Raw genomic sequence first — 21,601 nt, 5'->3', positions numbered from 1 at the left:
ACAGCTGGGAATTGCTGCCTGACACTCAGCCTATACTTCCCCTTCCTTAATGAGAGGTCACTCTCCACTGCTCATTAAACCCATGGCCTCCCTGCTGAAACCCCCAGCGAGGACGTTAATTATTACCATTGATGATGGCGCCATTGATCTGCCTGCTGTGCACACCTGACCATCAGGAAATAGGCTGAGGCTGAGGCCACCCATTCGTTACACATAGGTCAATGAGCAGCCATCTGATACTGACAACTTCCAGCCACTACTGTCTAGGTTTAGATTCATGCTGATGACATAAGGGTGAACGTCTCTCTCCTCTGTTACTAGCACTAAGCCCCGTGGTAGCCAGTCCCGCCAGTTTAAAGGGTTTCTGATGCTGTGCATCCAGGCTGTTGCTTTACTGCACATCCTAGCAGCAGATCACACCATTAGCAACTTTCTGCTCTCCTTAGCCTGGGGCTGATGGAAGGAGCATCCTCTTTAAAGGAGATTGCTTCCCACAATCAATGTTTCCACCAGAGCTTATGGGCTGTTTTTCCCCTTTACTATTCAAATGCTAGAATCACAGAAATTAGAGATGGACAGAACCTACTAGATCATGCTGTCCAGTCCACCCCGTTGGCATGATAGGGTTATTCCCTATTCTGCGTGGTCTAACGCTTTGTCCTGCCTGTTCTTAATCCTAAACAATGGGGCTTCCACCACTTCCCTTCGGATTTTGCTCTTTAGTCTATATGGCTTTCAGTGGGATCTGGGCACCTAACCCGACAATCCCTCTGAAAATCCCAGTTTCTATTCTCACATGCTGAATCCAATGCCTTTCACTCAGGAGGTCACCAAACCCCAGTGGTTGGTGGGAGAGGATGTGCATGTAACAACTGCTACTCCATACACACCAGTGTGGTCACTTCTCCTTCAGTTGGTGGTTTGCCGGTTAACAGTGAGGTAAGGTGACCAGACAGCAAGTGGGAAAAACCGGGACGGGGGGTGGGGGGTAATAGTTTCCTATAGAAGAAAATGCCCCCAATATAGGGACTGCCCCTATACAATAGGGACATCTGGTCACCCTACAGTGAGGGGACCCTCTGCATGGTTGTGATCATCTTGCCAAAGACACTCCTAGCAAACGGGTGGCTGGATGATCGGTAGCCATGCCTATAGATTAATAGCAAAGAGCTGCCATGGCAAACTCTTCCAGCCACCCAAACCCTACCTGAAAGTACATTTCCACCAGCTCATCCTCTTGCAGGAGATAATAGAGCCTCCCAGCCTGCAGCCAGGCCTGAGCTGCTTTGGCTGTCTCCCCCAGGTCAATGAAGATCCTTAAGCTCTGTTTGGTGCAGTCCAGAGACTGTTTCAGGGACCTGTAGGGTTAACAAGTGATCAGTCAAAACCGCAGCTTGGCAAAACATCCTGCATTCCTTCCCCCTTTGTCACAGCCCCATGTGGCCCACCTTCCTTTCGGCCCCCGTGCACTAATCCCAAAGGTTACTCCTGTGCAGAGCAAATCGCTGCTGCATGCAGTGGCATAATCCAACTACACGAGCCATGAGCACTTATGCACATCAGCCCTGCAGTCAGCAACATTTGGTTCCCCAAACACATCTCTCTCCCATTCACTCCAGCTAATGGGGAACTTCCACTAGCAACAGAGCCTACGTCCTCTTTCCAGGCCACTAGCGGGCAAACTGACAAGCACTTGAGCGTGTCATTTTTCATCCAGCAGGAGGCAGTGGCATGCAGGTGTACCAGCACAGTATGGCGCCTCTGCCTCTTTGTTGTCCTTGGGGCTCCCAGATTCCAGCTGTCCTTTTAGTTCAGGGAGGGAACAGTTCACAGGACAGGTGTATGCTTCCTACTTTCCTTCCCCCTGAGCTCACTGTGATCTCGCATGGGCAAGTTAATATCCAGATTACTGCATGACCACATGCCTGGCCAATTAAATGTTCCACGGAGATTGGTGCTAACTCAGTGATACTCAACACGTTTGCCTTTAAAAAACAAAATACTACAGTTGTCTGGCAAACTCTACATGCCTCTCTGTCCCCTCTGGCCTCATCTGTTCAAGAAATTCAGAGGTGACTTGATTACAGAGTATAATACCTTCCTGGGGAGAAAACAGTGGGTATTAAAGGGCTGTTTAATCTAGTGGATTAAACAACAAGAACCAATGTCTGGAAGCTGAAATCAGACAAATTCAGATTAGAAATAAGGTGCTAATTTTGAACAGGGAGGGGGATTCACCATTGGAACAAACTACCAAGGGAAGTGGTGGATTCTCCATCACTTGATGTCTTCAAACGAAGACTGGGTGTCTTTCTGGAAACTCTGTTTTAATCAACACCAAGTTATTCGGCTCAATCTAGAGGTAATGGTGAAATTCTCTGGCCTGTGATTCACAGGAGGTCAGACAGGTCCTGATCTAATGGTCCTTGACAGCCTTCAAATCTATGCCTCAAAAAATAGAACCTCTACAGAGTCAGCCAAGAAACAAGTATTTGATAATGGGCTCTTTGACCAAGTTTCAGCGCAATCTTGACAGATTCTTACTGGAAATAAGGTGTAAATTTTTAACAGCTAAGGTAATTAACCATTGGAACAACTTACCAAGGGTTGTGGTGGGTTCTCCATCAATGTCAATTTTTAAAATCAACATTAGATTTTCTCCTAAGAAATATGCTGTTGTTCATCAGGAACGATTTGTGGGGAGTTCTCTGGCCTGTGTTATACAGGAGACCAGACTAGCTGATCACAATGGGCTCTTCTGGCCTGGGAATCTATTAATCTGTCTGTGCATCGAGGGGCACTGGAAGCCAGGTATTTCCCCTAGGACGTGTTTCCCCCTAGAATTTGCACCCTCAGTTGATCTGATAGAGCTCTGAGCCTATTGATCTCTGTGGCACGATGCAAGGCCCATCAGATTTTTGCTGAACGGTATTTAGAGTGTCAGAGGCTGAATTCCTACTGTGGTTAGGGACAGCGACTAAGTCCTAAAAAAAGAAGTGCTGGAACACACTTCCAGTACTTCTGGTACTATCACTCAATAATGGAAGTACTGGAGCACCAAAAGAAGAAAAAAAAAAAGTGCCAGAACAGCGTTCCGGAGTGTCCAGCACAACTCGACCCCTGGTTAGGGAACCCCTTTTGGTTGACATTGAGCCAAATTCCTCCCTAGCTTGAGTCCACTGGAGTCAGCAGAGTTACAGAAAGGGTGGATCTGACCCAGAGCCAGTTCAGTTGCTTATAACTCACTTGTTTGTACTAAGCTCTCTTTATTGCATAAGATGCTCCTATCACAGCCTCTTGAGGAGATGCTTATTAAAATTTTCACTCTGTAGCCTGTGTGCCAGGTCAGTGCAAGGCTGCCAGCTCTTACAACCTCAGGCAGTATGCAAGAGATAAGGCACTGTGTGCATTTCCATGTGCTTCAAATATCAGGAACCACTACCTGTTTTAAATCCTATCACATCGTAGTCACCATTAAAATTTCAACATTTGCCAAGTTACCATATGGTTGTATCTGTAATTAAACCATTTCCCCCTTTACTTACAATATGAGATATTGGCAGAGATGGTGTAGTAAAAGCTGGCAAATGTTGCCTTTTCCATGACTTTTGCTGATAGAGTGTGAGGCACAGTAAGTGCTATGACACCATATAATTGCTCCTTCTTCATGGCCCACTGGAGACCCTGCCCTGTACATCTGAGAAGAAGCTGTTGGTCTTAAGCAGAGACTCCCAACCAGCAACCTCTGCAATGGGTATGGCCATGGGACTGACTTACTTGGGTATGCCTAGAGTCTGGTAGAGCCGGCTGAGGGTCTGCAGGACTTTCCCTTCTATTTCTCTGTCCCGGAGCTGCTGTGCCAGGGATACCCAGTGCTCATGGTAGGTAATGCAGGCCCCGAGATTTGGGGATACTTTGCTGTAGAAATGGCAGAGGGACTCAGTGATATGAAGCTGACCTGTATGGTATGGGGAGGGGGTACGATTAAATGGGGTACATTAGAGATCTAAGAAGATGCACCAGAAAGGCAGGCATGTACCTTCTCTGTATACCCTCCTCCCCCAACAAAACCCCTAATTAATATACTCACTCTTCACATTGTGTGACTTCAGGGCAAACACCAGTGCCAGCTCATAACAGAGTTTGCTGTCTTCTATCCTGTGCCTGCTCACCATGGCCTGTGCCAGCCACAGCAGGACCTGCACCAGCTCTATCTCTGCATCTTCCCCACCCTGGAGTTCAAAGTACAGTTTAACAGACTGAAGGAAGTAGCTCTCTGCCAGCTGGGTCGCCCTGCACGAGAGAGTCAGATGTCCAAGATTGGCCAGGGCAATAGCCTGGTTCCGCCTGTTCCCAGTCTCCTTGGCTTTGTTTAAGGCCCATAGGTAATTCTCTGCTGCCTTCTTCACCTGTCCTTCTTCTTTGAGGGCAATGGCCAAGAGGTTGTGAACTGCCCCATCCTGAGTAACACTGTCTGTCTCGCGCAGAGAAGGCAGGAGCCGCAACATGATCTCCCTAGCCTTAGCCGGCTGGCTGGCCAGAACATACATCCACCCCAAGGAGAGGGAAGATTCAAAGGCCTCTTCTTCACTCATCAGCCTGCCAAGGGCTACAGCTCTGGCCGAGTAATAAAGTGCTCCATCTAACATGCCATGCTGGAGGTACATTTTGGACAAGACAGAACACAGGGTCTTCTGCATGGACACAGCTCCACTCTCATGGGAGAAGGTCAATGCATGCCTGAGATATAGGCAAGCAATTGCTGGGATGCTGCTCCTGCCCAGCTGGCTTCCCAAGAGCTTGGAGGTATTTTGGAGGACTAAGCCAGCTCTCCATATGGGTGTTGGTGCCCCCTTTATGCCACTGGGAACAAACAGCCTGGTGGAAGCCAACGTGATGTGCGGCAAGTACTTCTTGTCATAGAGGTAGCTCAGGATAGGGGTGGTGTCCAAGCATGTGGCACTGGAGTCCTGGCTGGAGAAGCAGGTAGAGAGGAACTGAAGGCGCTCCACAAAGGGCAGGACCTCGTCATATTTGCCCAACTGCAGGAAAAGCTTGACAACAAGAAAGCAGGCCCGGGCCTCCAAGGGGGCATTGCCCACGATGATGGCTTCCCTCAGGACATACTTCACGACCTCCAACTCGTTCTCGGAGCTGAAACAGTGTCCAGGCAAGCAGGTCAGCAGGGCTGCTGCTTTCCCCAGCATGGAGGAGAACTTGTGCCTCATCTTCTGCTTCAGGTAGATGGCGGCAAGGTTCACATGCAGTGCAGCCAGTAGGGGCAGGTCATCAAACCCCTTGTCCATGACACTCATGGCTTCTTCAAAATAGACTCGGGCTTGGGAGAACTTTACCCTCTTGATGCACATTCTGCCCAGAAGGAAACAGAGCCTGATGTGAGCCCAGCCTAGGTGAGTCCTCTTGGCACCGTTTCTGGAGGTCTCAAGGTACAAGACCAGTTTATCCTCATCGGAGAAGCCATAAAAAGTGGAGCGGAGGAAGGAAAAGGAGAGGTCATAGAGGCTTTGGAAAGGGGCCACATAGCACCCTTGGTTAAGGAAGGTCAGTATGGGGTCAAAGACTTCAGAGTCATCCATGTGCCCAGCGTTCAGGTCAATAAAGAACTTGGGGTCATCGAGGTCATATGGCTCCTGCAGAAGAAATTCTTCCAGAGAAGTGGGGGGTGCTTCGCCCTCTGGGCTAGACCGCTCTGAGTTGCTAGGTGTGGACAGGCCGTCTGCAGCAGCTTCCCCAAAGGTCTTCAACAGCTGGACATCCTTACACCCTTGGAGAGCAGCTTCTGAAAGGGACATATAGACCACAGAGAAATGTTTCCACACATGGAGATTCTTCCTCCAAAGCCAGCGGAACAGAGTACATCTCCCCATTCACATTTACTCACCAGATGGCCCTCCTGGGAATGTGGCTGTGGGTTCGAAACCAGCTACATGTCCAACAGAAATAAAACATGGTCAGTGCTAGCAGCCAGAGGCAAGTGCTGTAACTGCAAAACCTGTCCTGGAAGGGTTCCGCTGCCCTCTCTCCAGGATGCTGAATCTTAGCTAAACTATGGTGTTCTGACTCAAGGGAGTGGATTTATTTCTATATTCATACTCCACATTCAGCTAGAATTTCAATTCCCTGCCCCACATCCTGAAGGGCTGGGATCAAAGCAAGAACATGGAGAACAGTTCCCAAATGCTGGACGGTAGCAGGGTTTTTTTGATTGGGTATTGGCAACACACAGGAAACGAAAGGGTCTCATCTTCTGTGGCTCAAGATTTTATCAATGCCATCTCTCACTGACAATGAGGCACTCCAGGGAGCAAATTGCTAGTGGAGGGGGCGGGGGCTAATGTACTTTCTGGGGATCAAGCCTGTCTTCACTCTCATTATGTGTGCAACACCCTCACTCCTAGAGGCTTGCTATTAGGGGACACACATGCTTTGCCTTTCACACTCCTTTTCACATACTCTGGACATGGCAGGTGGTGCATTTAAGGGTAATTGCCTTGTGTGTGCAGAAAAGTGTCCTTTAAAGCACAAAGCTAGAAGGCAAGAGTTTATAATGCTGCAGCTCTCTTGCCTCCCATCTGAAGTGCTTTATAGACATTAATGGATTAAACGTCCCAAACCATGGTAGAGGTAGCTAAATATTCTTATCCCCATTTTTTAGATGGGGGAACTGAGGCTGCAAGGTTAGGTATCTTGCAGAAAGATCACCCACCAAGCACTGGGAATAAAACCTGGGAATCCTGGCTCCAGCCCCCTGCCCTAACAAGATGTCACTTCTGTTCACGTTAGCCATTTAACCATCTCAGAATCCCACCGCAAGCCAGGAAATGCTGGGCTAGAGAGGAGAAGTGGGGGCGTCTCTGCTCACACATATTGTGTTTCCCACTTGACAAGAAAATCCTTTGAATTCTTTTTGCCTCTCAACATTTAGTCCTTTTGAAAGAGCTTCACTAATTCATCCAATCCCGGCAGGCTGGGCCCATCTCCCAAAGGAAATGCCTCAAACCACGAGAAGGACATTTACTGTGGGCTACGGTGCAGCATTAGCGCCTACACGCTGGTTACCCAAGGCCGGGACTAGTTAAATGCAGCAGTCTCTACTGGTGAGTTACAGTTTAGAATCATAGATTATTAGGGTTGGAAGGGACCTCAAGAGATCATCTAGGATGACCCTGCCTGAACCAGTCCTGGAATCAGATGAGGGAAGCACTCTCCCAAGTTACAGGTTGTGTTAGCAAGGCCCAGTTCTCGTAGGTCCTGAAGCAGGTAGGTCTGGATGGAGACCTCCCTATAACCCCTAGGATTTGACCGAGACACGGACCCTCCTGCATGCACTTAGCACCTCATTTCCCCCTTGAAGGTCTGAATGTGGGTATAAGACAGGGAGCTTGCCAGAGACTGCCAGATTGGGCCCCGTGTAAGGAGAGACAGGGCTGCAGCACCAAGGAGGCAGCTGGGGACACTCACCAAGCCTGTACACAGAGGTGATGTCTGTGCGGGCCAGGTCCTCGAGGAGGCTGGCGTAGTGCTGCTCGCTGCCATTGCCCGGGAGGAGAAGGGAGGATTTCTCTTCTTCACTTAGAAACACTGAACATTTTCCCCTGTGTTTGGGGCACAAACCATTGGGAATCAGCCAGTGCAGGTCTCCCATGCCACTCGCTCCTTATCCCTCCACCCCCCGCCACAGCTCTACCACGGGGCAGAGATAGGGCTCCCAACCCCTCCACCGCCATCAGAGCTCTGTCATGGCTGGATTCAGGAGCCCAGCTCCCCTCCCCCATCAGAGCGCTGCCATGGGAACACAACGGGGCTCTCGGCCTTGCTTGCCTCCCACACCCTGCATCCCATCCCTAGGCAAATCCTGCCGGTGGAGCTGTGTCCTGGAGCTGAGGCAGGGCTGCTAAGCCCACCTCCAGCAGTGCTCCACCACAAACTGGTGGCAGGGAGCCTTGGTCCTGAGCAGCATCCAGGAGAGGAGGCCAGGCTCTGAATAGCCCCACCTTATTGCACCATGTCCCAGGTGAAGCCCAGGCTCCCTAAGCCGCTGGAGTGGAGGTAGGGAATGCCAGTCTGGCTATGCAGCAGGACTGGGCTCACGGAAGGAGATAGGCTCCCTCTGCCCTGCCCACATCCAGGAGTGCTGTGCTGGGGTGCACAGGCAGACTCCTCCCCACGCCCAACACATACCCAGGGTGAGGTGCAAAAAGCCTTATAGAGAAAAGGAAGCTCCACTGTAACAATGCTTTCACCAGCCAGGAGCGAGAGCAGGAGCAAAGGGAAGGAGCTGGTTTTTAACAGGAGCATGGCCCTTTACAGAGGAAGGAAAATCTGCCCTAAGTGAGACAAGAACCTTTGCAGAATATAAGCAATCAGCAAGCCTGGAGCGTACGCCTGCACTGGAGGTGTAATTTCCAGCTCAGGTAGAGGTCCATGCACTCACTTTGACTGAGCTAGAATGCTAGAAACGGTAGTGGAGGCGTGGCGGGAGGGGCTAGCCACCAGCAAAGGTACCTGGGATCTCAGACAGGACAACAATGGCACGCCTTGGCTGCACGACTGAACACAGCTGCAGAAGCCAAAGCTTTGTTTGTGCAATCTTCCTGTCTCATGTATGGGGCAACTAGGGGGATGAGGCACAGGCATCATACCCAGTCAGGCCAATGGGGCCGCATGTGGAGGACAAATTCTCTGCCCAAGACTCACAGTTTGTGGGGGCAACACCTCCCCCTGCCCTCTCCCGAATCTACACCCATGGTATGAGGCACTCCATTTAACACTTTTATGTGTGTTTTTAATAGGGCTGTTATTATTTGCCTCTGGGAGCCACTTCTGGAGTAGAAAAAAACATGCAGTCTGGTTTCCTCACAGGGCTTCCACCAACTAGGCAAAGAAAGCCAAAGGAGACAAGATCTTGAGTTATCCCACCCCCAGAAACGGCTGCCTGAGGCACTGGAAAGCCTGTGAAAAACAGACCCAAATGCTAATTCTATGAACCTGCAGCCCCTGTACCGGTATCTCTAGTTGGAGCCTACGTCCCACAGAGCCCACTGCCAAGGGCTGTACGGAGTAAGGGGTTTGCCGCCTGCCTCGTCTGGTGGCTCTTGCCTTTTCCTTTTGATGGTGTTGGAGTGGGTGTTTAAGGTCACTTGGCATGGAGCTGTGACAAAAGTGGCTGCATTCTCCTGCAGGTGGGCACAGGAAGGAGGCCGGAGAAAAGAACTCTCTTGAGCGCTCTCTTCTGCCTCCTTCGGGCTCATTGTGTATCGCCATAAGAGGAACCTGCAGCCTCTTTGACAAAGCTACGTGGCCAATAAACATTTACAACTGATATTAAAAGGGTGGAAAGGAGCCAATTGTTGTGTGACGCTGAGATGGGGAGGAGGAGCAGCACAAACCTATAAAACAAACCAGAGCCTAGAATAGTACCTGTTCTTAGCAGGCACGAACAGCCAGTCTGAGAACTACCCGAGACAAGGGAAAAGCGACAGCTGACATACCTTGCCCCATTTCAAGTGGCTAATGTGGGATGCAGCACCACTCAGGTTTGGCCTGTCTGCCCCTGTGGAGGTGGAAGGGCAGCTGGATGGCGCTGCGACCCCATGCGCCAGGCTGCAACACCACTCGGTTTGGGGTCCTCTCAAACAGGGTTACCAGGTCCCTTTCCCCCCAATGCCCAAGGTGGTCCTGAATGTGGGAAATGTTCCCTTCAACTGGGACCAGGGGCTCGAGGGGGCTCAAAGCAGGGCAGTCCCATTAAACCCAGGACTTTGAGGACGTCTGAGCTAAGTCTGTTCTAAGTAGAGACTCCTTCACTCCGTTTATTGTTTGGAGGGAGAACCTGGTTTCTGAGCACACCTGGGATGGAATAGAGATGTGGCCCCTGCAAGAAAACCGGGATTTCTGTACGTACCTGGAATGGCTCTAAGTCACCCCTTGCCACCCTCCTTCCCCAGGAGTTTGTCTGGAATGTAGCAACATACTTACAGAGGTTCACAAGTCTCTGCCGCTACGTGTTTGCTCTGGACAAAGCCAATGGTCCCACTGCTTGTGGATTTCCCCACAAACCACTGCAGTCCTGGTATAAGAAAACCAACAACCTCTATGCTGTCTCCCTTGGAGAAACTCAGTTCATCCCATCCTCTCCCTCTGTGATCCTCTGTGGCTGTGCACCGCCCCTTGCCTGAGAAACAAAAAGAAACAATCTGATTTCAGTGGGTTGGCCCAATTGCTAAGCATATTTGGACCTTCCCTCATTGGAAGTGGGGTGGCCAATAAGAGATCATGCTTATGCAGTGGATGAAAACAGGATCCCGTTGTTCCTGATTGATTTGCTCCTCTTTGTGGTTTCTGTGAAGATGCTTGTGATATCAGGGAGAGGGAGGATTAAGCAATAAAAGCAGATCAGACGCCTGATGGACAAAGACCAAAATCCTTGCAAATAACCCCAATAATGAAGACTGGTGGGGGAAATTAAATGCATGGTGCTCTGCGTCATACTGCTCACAGCAGAACTGACTCTGCATAGAACAGAGTTTGCCAGAGATGTCTGTGAATGTTTCATGGTCTGACTTGCAGGTAGGCATGTACTTGCACCCAGTTATGTGTCTAATTTGTACATGCAGTTACCATACCCAAGAGGAGGCAAATGCCCAGAACTGACTATGTGCAAACACGCTCACTCAGTTGCTGTATGGTGTTGCAGGGATTACAGGCACAAGTCTGGTGTGCTATGGCGTGTGCACTTCTGTGTGTCTAATTGTTTAAAATTCAGGCCCTACAGGACCAAAGGAAACAGAGGCACTAGAGAGAAAAGAGAATAAAAGAAAGGTGGAAAAGGCAGGGGAAAATATAAGAGGATGCTGCAGGCTGTTGGCAGCTCTTTCTGCCTTAGGCTGTTAAGGTCAGCCTTTCAAAGCACATACTGTCTCAAGGCCCCATGCAGAATACTGGAGAACCTGAAGATGCTGCTTTTCTCTCCTCCGTTGCTTCTTGCAACTCAAGTGTCACTCTTGGAGCAAGAGAGATGTGCCTTGTGCATCTGTGGGAGAAGCCCTTCCATAGCTGAACCCAGCATTGTAAAGGCCATGGTGGCCTCATGTTGGAAAGATTGCATTATTAAAAAGGTGTACACACCAATTGGCTGAGAGGTTGACCCGCTGATCTCCTTGGAGATGCCGCAGCTCATTGGATTGTTCTTCAGAAACCACCTAAACAGAGGAAACCCTGGGTAAACACATCAGTTCTCTCTGAGAATGGTTCACTTGATAAATGTTAGTGTTCTCAATCCACTAGCCCTATTTGTCAAGGAGAAGGTCAGATGGGTACCAAAAGTGCTTTGGGACCCTTAGGTAGCAGGAGCTCACATGGCACATGTCCAGTGCTGCCAATCCACTAACCCTGGGCATGCCATATTGCTAGGGGGTAGTAAGTAAGAAGCGCAGGTACAGGCATCTGAGTGACCCTTGTGTAGCACATAAAATGCCACCCACTTAAAAGCATGATGAATTTCACAGGCTGTGGAGGGGAGTTTCGTTGAGCAAGTACAATGGTTGCTGAGAGTGATGCCCATGTCACGATGGCTAAGCCAGGTATCTGTCATGAGGGACCATAATATTAACAGTAATTCCTCAACAGCCAGCCACTGGGGCAGCCTTCAACTTCAGCCAACTTTACGTAAACCTTGGGCTGTGCTTTTCCTCCCAGTTACACCAGCTTAAATCAAGAGTAAGTCCACTGAAGTCAAAGGACCAACATCAGTATAAAAGCAGAGTGAGGCCAGAATTAAACCCTTGATCTTACAAACGTGCTGAAATTCTAGACCACTACTGTTCAGGCACAAAGGGCTGCCCCATCACACTCAGCGATAAGAGTACTCCCGTACCCTGGATTTGGTGCTGCCCTGGCAATGGGGACAAACGTTGGGTGGGCAGCACAGCCCTTTGGGTAGAACATCACAGCCAGTGTACTTACTGGTAAAATGGGTGGGACAGTGGCTGTATGGCTGCCACAGCCACCAGGCCTCGCTGACCTGTCAATAAGGACATCCCTTCCCATTTTGATTCTTTCCCAATGTCCTTCACATGGACTAGTTCGTTCTCGTGGAGCTTTAAGTTTTCCTCTCCCCCCTCCATTGGTTGAAGCACATTGAGCACTGCTCTGGAAAAGAAGTGACCTGCAAACAGAAGCAGGGAAGCAATTAGCAGTGTTCCTTAAATATCTGGAACCCAGAATGGCTCTGCACCCTCTAAACTACAATCCTGCTGGGATGCATATCCCCAGATGGGCAGTTGCTTCTCACCTTCCTGGAGTAGCAGACCCAGGTACATGGTGGCCAAGTGATCTTCATCTACAGTAATTCTGATCTCAGTGTCTTCTACCAAAGAACAGTTCAGCCAGTACCCATGGTCGAAGAGAAGATGCTCCAAACAGCAAGCCACGTAGCCTTATAAACCGAAGAAAGAACACAGTCTAAACACACTCCTTTTCCATATACTCCTAGTCTGTAAAAGAACAAAGTCCTGTTTCTGCCATCCATTAGAGCAGCTGTTTGCAATCAGTGTGGCAACAGCCTCTTTGGTGACGATATTGTCCATCCTTATCAGAGATTCCCAGTTCCATTGTATGCAATGAAGGGATTAGCAGATATGGACTCAGTGTTTCTTGCACTGAGCTGGACAGTGGCTTCATAAATCTGTAGCTGGGTACCATGCTATATATTTCTCCTGCATCATCCTTGTTCATTAAGCTTTCCACCCTGTTAGCCAATGGCATCCCTAGCATGGCTTAATGCCTACTCACAGGCTTTCCGTGGCATGGGGCAGTTGAGGATCTGATTCAACCTCCACACTTACTGACTACCCCCTCTCCCTGCTTGGTGTGATGAGTGCTCTACCTAAAGCCAAATATGTGGAAAACTTCCAGATTTCTTCTATGGTCTTGAAGGTGAGGAGGAACTGATCCTTCTGCGCCTGGATACAGACCAGCCTGGCTGACAGCTCCTACAGAGAGAAGATAGGACAAGGATGTGAGAAGGCCCTGGGGTTCAGCTGGAACTTCTGCCCTGGCAGCCATGCTATGAGGGAAGGACAAAAGGGGTGACCATGGTATATTTCATGTTTGCTAATAACAGAAGGGCCTAGAACTGTGATACAGAATCAGGATTCTGATGTGCTCCAACCTGGGGCTCTGGGACTCTGAGTTCATGGCCAGGGTTACAGGCAGGGCTTTGCTGTCTGCTGGAGGCTGTGCCAGTTGGGTCCTTCCAAAAGGAAGGACTGAATCTCTTCAGTTTCTCTCTCTTTATCATCGCTGATGCTCTTTGATGCAGCAGAATGAGTGGGAGGGAATTAACTCTCTCCCCACAAAATCCTTTCCTAGATATTGCACATACCAGTGCACTTGTGCTTCTGAAATGCAGATATCTGTAGTGTTCAATGGGGGTGGAGGGGCATTGTTTAATCAAGACAGAGGTACCTCCCAAACTACTGCTCAGCTGGATTTAAGGGGTGTAAGAAATCCATCCCTCCTGTGACTTGATCCAAGGGACCCTCTGATTCTGAGAGCAGTAGATCTGCCTCTTGAGGTAAAGAGACTTTCCCTTGTCACTAGCAGTTGTACTCATTTCTTCTTCCTGACCCCCCAGCCTCTGAGCAGCTGAGACCACCAAAGAGATATCGGCAAGAGCATGGTGGTACTACTATGGGACTTGAAGAACTGAGGCAGAAGGCTAGACCAGGCCAAGGAACATTAATACATAGCATCTTTTTAAATTTAGTCTTACACCATCCCGACATCTTCCGTGAACCTCGGCTGACACAAAATGAAAGGGAATTGCGCTCTCTCTAAAGCGGTTACCAGCCATCTATCTGCATAGGCTAACGGTCAGTGGGGTTTTCGCCCCCAGTTTCCTCAGACACCTTTGAAAACCTCACAACTCTTTGGCTGCCTCTAGCACCCACCACTCTCTTATCACCATGTGGTTCCCATCCAGTCAAGGCGCATGCGAGCAGTTCCCCTTCCACCGTCTCTTGCTCTCGCATGCACACACCTGGGACTCTCACCTTGAAAAGATCACAGACATCCTTGTCATCATTTTCCAGGGCCCACAGCTTCTTCCTTGCTGCCTCCTGCAGCTGGGAGTTGACACACTGAGAAGCGCGACTCTCAACAGAGAACACGAGCGCAATCTCTTTAAAATGAAACACGGCTGATTAAAGAAGAGCAACTGTTACATATAAAAAAAAAAAGACAATAACCCAAGCACCAGCACCCCACCTGGCCATGTTGGGCACTGACCTCACCCTTAGACTGAACATTAGCCTAGTGGGGTTGGGTTAGATGACAAGCCAGATGAGTGTGGAAGGCTCATCTTCATGGACTGTCATCCACATGCAAAACCATCACATGACCGTGTGTTACACAGTCTGACTGGCTGACTCTGCAGAGCAGGGGCGGCTCCAGGCACCAGTGCAGCAAGCGCGTGCCTGGGGTGGCAAGCCGCGGGGGGCGGCCTGCCAGTCGCTGTGATGACAGCAGTCAGGCTGCCTTCGGCGGCATGCCTGTGGGAGGTCCACTGGTCCCACAGCTTCGGCGAGAATTCGGTGGCGGGTACACCAAAGGCGCGGGGCTGGTGGACCTCCCGCAGGCATGCTGCCAAATCCACGTTACCGGCGGACCTCCCGTAGGCACGCCGCCGAAAGCTGCTTGACTGCCGTGCTTGGGGTGGCAAAATACATAGAGCCGCCCCTGCTGCAGAGGACAGGCTCCAGGACTGAAACATCAGGGCACTGCAACTCAGGACTGAGATGCATTGGCTTAGCTGTGTGGAATAGCAAGAGGTGCAGTTGCAGAGCTGCAGACCCTACACTGAGGCTTTGGCTACACTTGCATTTCAAAGCGCTGCCGCGGCAGCGCTGCCGCGGCAGCACTTTGAAGCGCTAAGTGTAGTCAAAGCGCCAGCGCTGGGAGAAAACTCTCCCAGCGCTGTCCGTACTTCACCTCCCTGTGGGGAATAACGGACAGCGCTGGGAGCGCGGCTCCCAGCGCTGGGGCTTTGACTACACTGGCGCTTTGTAGCGCCGCAATTTGCAGCGCTGCAGAGGGTGTGTTTTCACACCCTGCTGCAGCGCTGCAAATTTGTAAGTATAGCCAAGCCCTTAAGGCTTGCTGGCCGAGCTGTGTGGGAGAAGCTTGCACAACTCCTGCCTGCACTGGCTTTGCTCCATCTGCTGCTCTCAGTCTTTCACTTTTATGAACTTCCCTTAACGCTAATGGGGATTACCTACAGCCTATAAGGGTGATTAGGCACTGTAAAGAAGGAGGAAGGTATTAAGGTATTGGACATGGAGACATCTGACCAGCCTAGCTGTGTCCTACTATGACACCTGGCATTAAAGCCGCCTGGCACAGAGTTTGCTCCCCCATCCCCCACCCATGCTTCTGACCCTCAATTTGCTACATTGCTTAAATAACGGGGAGGGATAGCTCAGTGGTTTAAGCATTGGCCTCCTAAACCCAGGGTTATGAGTTCAGTCCTTGAGGGTGCCACTTAGGAATTTGGGGCAAAAATCAGTACTTGGTCCTGCTAGTGAAGGCAGGGGCTGGACTCAATGACCTTTCAAGGTCCCTTCCAGTTCTAGGAGATGGGTGTATCTCCAATTATTGCCTTTTTTATTATTATTACCTTATTACAGGTCAGACCAGTGCTCACCCCAAGTAGTTTCTCTGGATGCTAATATTAAAGAGGAGAAACTGGTGGGCTGGGAAGATCCATTTGGGGGTGAGTCGGTGAGTCAGTCTTTGCTACATACTATCATTAGAAACACTTACCATGGACAAGACAATATCTTACCAGTTGGAAATCCTTCCCCTACAGCCAATGACACGGACTTGGTCTCCAGAGGGCTCTCTGCTACCTGTGCAGGCTGATCGCCTGGATCCAGCTGCCTGGGGTTACCTAACAAGATATCACGGAGACAGAAGGGCGGTTGCCAGTTTTCACAGAGGAGATACAGTAAATTCTACCTTACAAAACGCTCTTAAAACAAATGTAGTGGGTTACACATCTATCACCCTGATTCAGGAATGAAAGAGAGAGAAAGATTAGTGGGATTATTGTGTTCTTAACGACCCTCACCTTGGAACACCCCTTAATGACTGTCTGGTTCTGCTGCAGTACAGGAGTAGCACTGAACTGTGGTGCTTTTCCCTTCTTGCTTTCAAGTCAGACCCTTGGCATGCTGATCTGGGCAGTAACATGACCCTGTAAAAGCCACATCTTGGGGGATCCTGTCGTTATTACTTTTCTCCAATGCAGGAGGCTCAGTAATTTGCATAATTCCTTTCTCATCTTCTTGCCAGTCAAAATAAGATTTTCCTAACTGCTGGCTCAGGCCGGCATCTCAAAATCAAGCCTCATTCTTTCTGCTTCACACATCATCAACCATCGCCATAAAGATTCTGGAATTGGAACTTTAGCCGGCAATTACATTAATGATGCCTGAAGTGCATTAAAATCCAGTTTGCTCTTCCACAGCTGCATTGGCTCTGCAGGGATAACTGGATTAAAACCCAGTTTTTGTCAGTAAGCCGATATGACTTGTAAGATGTCTGTGCACCAAGAGATGAGAGACTGTAACAATGCAGCTGCTTTTGTAAGTCACTTTTCTGACCGGAACTGTTCTCTAATGTTCTTTTTATTTAGTCAGCTTTGCCAGTTTGTAAAATAAACTGCCATTTGCGCATGGAATTATAAACCATATTTATAGTTAGCAGTAGAAAAGGCAGCCCCTGGCTGTTCATTTAGTGAGTTTTGCTTACACACAGAAACCCCTATCTAAATGTTTATATTTCACTTTACATATGAGGAACTCAAAGCACTTTACAAAGGAGTGTAAGTAGCAATATCCCCATTCCCCAGATGGGAAAACTGAGGCATGGGTGAAGTGACTTGCCCAATGCCAGGAAATGAGTCAGTGGCAGAGCCTGAAATAGACTCTAAGTCTCCTGACTCCTATGTAATGCCCTATCTGCTAGACCACACTGCCTCAAAGACTAGGGCTTGACTAGGGTTCATTTCACAAGTCCCTCCCCCCATGTCACTTTTTCTTTCCTTTCTTCACACTTAATGCTGTTATTGCTGCTATAACAAGGACAGCCTTATCTCCAACCCAGTGTGGCCAGTAGCCCTGCAGGAGGCTGATTGGTACCAATATTGCAGTATCCATCCCAGTGGGATGTTCCCCTTTTTCAGTGTTCAGGTACCTGATGCCATGGTCTCCTCCGGGAAACATTTTTCTTGAGGCTCAGCTGTGTAGTTCTGCAGACTGGACCAAGTGGGCAGAAGAACGGCTGAGGTGGGAGAACAGGAATCCGGCTCTTTACCTGAAGAACACATGGTGCAGACAGAGCAGATCAGACACAGAGTAGGGTATTCTTGCCCATGGGACCCAGCTGGAATGGTACATCAACAAAAATGAAGGGCAGGGCTTCCAGAGTGTTGCATCTACTCACACTGCTGCTGCCGCGGGTTTGCCAAACAGCCCTGGCGGGACATCGCTGGGGACATTTGTCTCAGAGAGGCTCAGCAGCGGAGCGTGGACGACTGGGGGGACAGGCTTGCCTCACCAGTGTTCATTTTTGTTCCTGCTGCCTTGGAAAGGGAACTAGGAGTGCTTTGGTACATGAATTGAAACTGATTGTCGGGTTTCGTGGCAATTCCCGACAGTGACTCATTCACCCCTCTCCGCTGAGATGATGTTTTGTAACGTCTAACAGCAGGTCTCCTGAGCGAATCCCAACCCCGGGCTGAACACCTCCTCCAGCAATGGGTGCAGGAGAACAATGGGCCAGGTTTGTAACTCAGCTACCGCAGTGCAAATTCACAGGGATTCTGCTGCTGTGGACTCACTCCAGATTTACGCCAGATCCTAGCTGACATCAGGATCTGCCCCCCCACCCTTTCCAGGAGAGAGAGAACCCAGTGAATCAGAGAAGTTACAGCCCGGGGGGAAACCATCCCTATTAGATCATCCAGCCAGTCTTCTTGCTACCTCAGGACTCCTCCCTACAGTACATTCTCTAGCATGTTAGCTCTGCCAGATCAGGTCACCAGGCCTGACAGCACCAAGACAAAAGGGCTTGCCATGTGCATTCAGACCTAAAAAGGCAAACACCATCAGATGCTGCTGCCTGCAAGCCCTACTATTGCTGTTGTCAGGAGGCAGAAGTGGCGGTAGAGGGCTGCTGAAGGGTTTCCCAGGGAAACCTGGAAGAAAGTTCCGCACAAGCAAACTGAATGACTCTTTCCTTCCCCTCCCTGATGACACAGCTGGTTTCTGCAGAATGCCCTCACTGCATGTCAAAGGCAGACGGCACCGGCAAGCCAGCGGTAAGGGAAAGGGAGAGAAAGAGAGAGAGGAGCAGCTATCTCTGTGCGTGGGTGAGCAGTCTGACAGAGCCAGACCTGAACTTCCCGGCAAGTCTGGCAGAGCTGGGAGATATAAGGCTAAAGGACCCACAGCTCAGCATTGTACAGTAGCTAGGAGAATGCAGGGGGCTGATATCCTCACAGACAGCTTACCTGTGCACCATAAGGAAAGATCCCTTTGCAAAGGGGCACCAAAGCAGCAGCCCATGTGTCCACCATCCCACCCAGGCCCGAGGCCGGCAGGTCGTCCCTTCTCACGGCCTTGGGGTGAGTCCGGTGCTACCCAGCCCTGCAATGGCGCTCCGTCCCCACTGGCACTGGGACGCGGACTCTCAATGCACAATGCATCTTTTGATGGCTGCTGGGCATCTGCGAGGCGGGGGGTGGGGCTGGGCCCGTCTCCCAGGCCAGTGCGGCTGCGGCTGCCCAGTGTCAGCTCTGTGATTCCAGTGGGTTCGTTTCTCTCTCTGTCTTTTCAGATCATATCTTGAATGCCACGCAGTACATTCCTGGCATTCCAGGCTTCAGCAAGTCGTGGAGGAAATCCACATGTAGGCTTTGGTTGGGGTTCTCCTGGAAGCCATCTGGACCCCCCCTCTTCTGCTGTCCTGCCTCATCTTAGACATATACCCTCTCTGCACTGACACTGAATCCCCCTCCATCTCTGCCCGCAAAAGCCAACCCTGCATCTGACTCTTTCACAAGCACCTCTCACCTGCAGTAATAATATTGCTGTGGCTTCTCTAGCATCCTCCATCCGGGGATCACTTTGCAACCTTTGATGAATTAAGCCTCACAACCGCCATGTGGATTAGGAAAGTATTATTCTCCCTGTTCCACAGACGGGGAAACTGAGGCCCAAAGAGGGAAATGACTCGCCCAAGATCACACAGAGTTCATGGCAGAGCCCGGCATTAAACTCTTATTGCCCAGTCCTTAACTCTTGTCACAGGCCTATCTTTGAGATGCACTATAAATGCAAATACAACCTAATTGCTCAGGGAGAGGTTTTAAAACTCATGGCTCAGGTCACTGAAGAGCAACACATTGGCCTGAAAGATTCTTTCCCACCCCCAGACTCAGAGTGCCAGGTGTCACTGCAAGCTCCATGGCGTTCCCCCCAGTAGGTAGGCACATTCAGGGTGGCAGATGCCAGCAAAATGTCTATAGCAAGGGTGCAAGTTAGCCTCAGCCTATCGGACAACCTCCAAAAGTGCCCAGGGGATGGAAAGATGGCATGGACAGTGCTCTTGTTAGGGATGGGGGGTTAAACCAGGAACTGAATGGTCATAAACCTACCCAGGATAACTTGCTTTGGTTTTCATCTGGAGCATCATCGGCTGTGGACATGACTAGCCTAAATTAGCAGTGCTGTTCCTACCCAAAGTAACTGTGTATATCACACCCTTCCTGCTGTGCCGGAGCAGGGCACGGCCAAAGGGGACAATGGGCCGAAGAGAGAATTAAAGGGACAAGTGCTAATTTAGAAAGTGTTTCCTCAATTTAGAACACTACTAAGCCAGGCCAGACGGTGGCTTGTACTTCTCCCCAAGAAGCAGCAGCATGACATCGTGATGGACAGCACCTAGCACGGTGTAGTCCGCCCGGGCCATGACTGCGCCTCCTAGGGGCGACAATAATATAAATAATACTAATGACTGGGACCGAAGGAGGCAGTGTGGCTCAGCCTGCTCCATTTAAGCATGCCTGGCAGTGTCTGTATCCTACAGGGAATTTGCTCCTTGGCCAAGTTGGTACTGCCGCCTTGGGTCCCAGTGCATTTAGCCCAGTTATCCCCCAGCGCAGAGTGCTCCTAACTGGAGCTGGTCCAACCAATTCCCGTGAAACATTGTAGCCATCGGAATTTGCTGATTCAGCCAAACTGAATCGTCTTTGCGGAGACAGTTTGATTTTGACAACGTTCAGATGGGCCCCCGAGCATCCTGCCAGCTCACCCACCCAGCTCCATGGCAGCCCACCTGGAGAGCTGCTGGGGACTCCAGGCTTTCAGGGACAATCTGCCTGAGAGTCAGAGACTCCAGCGCACCAGGGCAGGCCACTATCAAGATCTATTCAAAGCCAGGGACTTCCAAGGCCTGTGGCCCCGAGGGGAGCCAGGGTTCCAGGCCCTTTGGGGGAGAATTTCAATGTTTTCATTCCTATTCAGAACAAAACCCAAATTTTGAACTATCAAAATCCTCTGCCACGTGCAATTCTCTTTCTCTGCCCAGTTCTACTCCTATCCTCCAGCAGTGCCTGGACTCTGCCTAGCTTCGGTTTAGCCCTCCCTGCCCCGGGCCCCACTCTCACCAACATCTTGTTGTGACTCGCCTTCTTCGCAGCCCTCCACACATGCTGCAACTTCCTCTTCCTGGCCTTGTTTGTACAGGACAAACAAGCCCCGTTTTCCTAGTCTCTTTGCAAAGCTGTGCAGCTGAGGGGAGCAGACAGCAAGTGGGCTGGAAAGCAACCATGCTGGATTCCCTAGTTTTGCCCCATTGGTCCCTCCTGACCAAAGGAGCATGTTCCTGGCTGTAACATAACACACGCTGGAAATGGGCTCAAGTCACAAAGTTTAGCTCCAGATTTTGAAAACCCCAAAGTTAGGGGGTATTTGGCCTCCCAGTATAAAGATCCAGGAGCCAGTGGTGAAATTCAGATTCAGGTGTGGATTTCAACTGTTCCTGCGAAAGCAGGGGGTGGGGGGCTGAGGGGAGAGGGGTAATCCACACACAGCCCTACCAGACAGGTGCTGCTGTGCTGGGAACAAATTTTCCAAAGAACGTGGCACCCAGCCATTTCCTACCTCTCCAGCCCCCCACTGAGCTCTGGGTGCTGAGCACTTGGAAATCTGGCCCCAGGCTCAGTTAAAAAGCCTCGTCCTAGTGACTAAGCAAACAGTTTCACACGCAGCCCCTGGCTATGGGCGCCACTGGTTTGAGGAGGAGCCTCACCTGGTTTAGGTGAACAGCCAGCCCTGTGAAAGGCGCAAGCGGTCTCCACTCCCAACTCCTCATGGGAGAGGGGTCCCTACCTGAACCCTCCAGCACAACTGGCACTAGCTGGCCCCTGCTTGGCAGTCTCTGGAAGGAAGCCAAGTTCTGAGTGAACCACAGAGACTCACTTCCAAGCCCTTAGGGCTATCCTCCAGGTCAGCGT

General features: G+C 50.3%; 1 protein-coding gene across 7 annotated transcripts in view; it reads right to left on the bottom strand.

Annotated features, from left to right (window-relative positions):
* The window catches only part of SH3TC2 (SH3 domain and tetratricopeptide repeats 2), a 29,397-nt gene that overhangs the window by 4,788 nt on the left and 3,008 nt on the right, over window positions 1–21,601 (bottom strand). For 3 of the 7 annotated variants that reach the window (XM_045028012.1, XM_045028011.1, XM_045028010.1), the window contains exons 2-14: window positions 17,278–17,397; window positions 15,866–15,970; window positions 14,076–14,221; window positions 12,908–13,013; window positions 12,314–12,457; window positions 11,986–12,187; window positions 11,149–11,222; window positions 10,000–10,195; window positions 7,483–7,616; window positions 5,903–5,944; window positions 4,091–5,800; window positions 3,778–3,958; window positions 1,208–1,358 (exon numbers count right to left, since the gene is read on the bottom strand). In XM_045028012.1, coding sequence (XP_044883947.1) covers window positions 1,208–1,358; window positions 3,778–3,958; window positions 4,091–5,800; window positions 5,903–5,944; window positions 7,483–7,616; window positions 10,000–10,195; window positions 11,149–11,222; window positions 11,986–12,187; window positions 12,314–12,457; window positions 12,908–13,013; window positions 14,076–14,221; window positions 15,866–15,970; window positions 17,278–17,287 — 3,201 coding nt within the window. In that variant the 5' untranslated portion in view covers window positions 17,288–17,397. Of the gene's footprint in view, window positions 1–1,207; window positions 1,359–3,777; window positions 3,959–4,090; window positions 5,801–5,902; window positions 5,945–7,482; window positions 7,617–9,999; window positions 10,196–11,148; window positions 11,223–11,985; window positions 12,188–12,313; window positions 12,458–12,907; window positions 13,014–14,075; window positions 14,222–15,865; window positions 15,971–17,277; window positions 17,398–17,526; window positions 17,669–18,595; window positions 18,722–19,157; window positions 19,215–21,601 lie in introns of those variants that run through there. The other 4 variants (XM_045028013.1, XM_045028007.1, XM_045028009.1 and 1 more) reach the window with 4 other exon arrangements.

This window comes from Mauremys mutica, chromosome 8, assembly GCF_020497125.1.
Source record: "Mauremys mutica isolate MM-2020 ecotype Southern chromosome 8, ASM2049712v1, whole genome shotgun sequence".
Lineage (NCBI taxonomy): Eukaryota > Metazoa > Chordata > Testudines > Geoemydidae > Mauremys > Mauremys mutica.
This window is presented reverse-complemented; position numbering and strand designations above follow the sequence as displayed.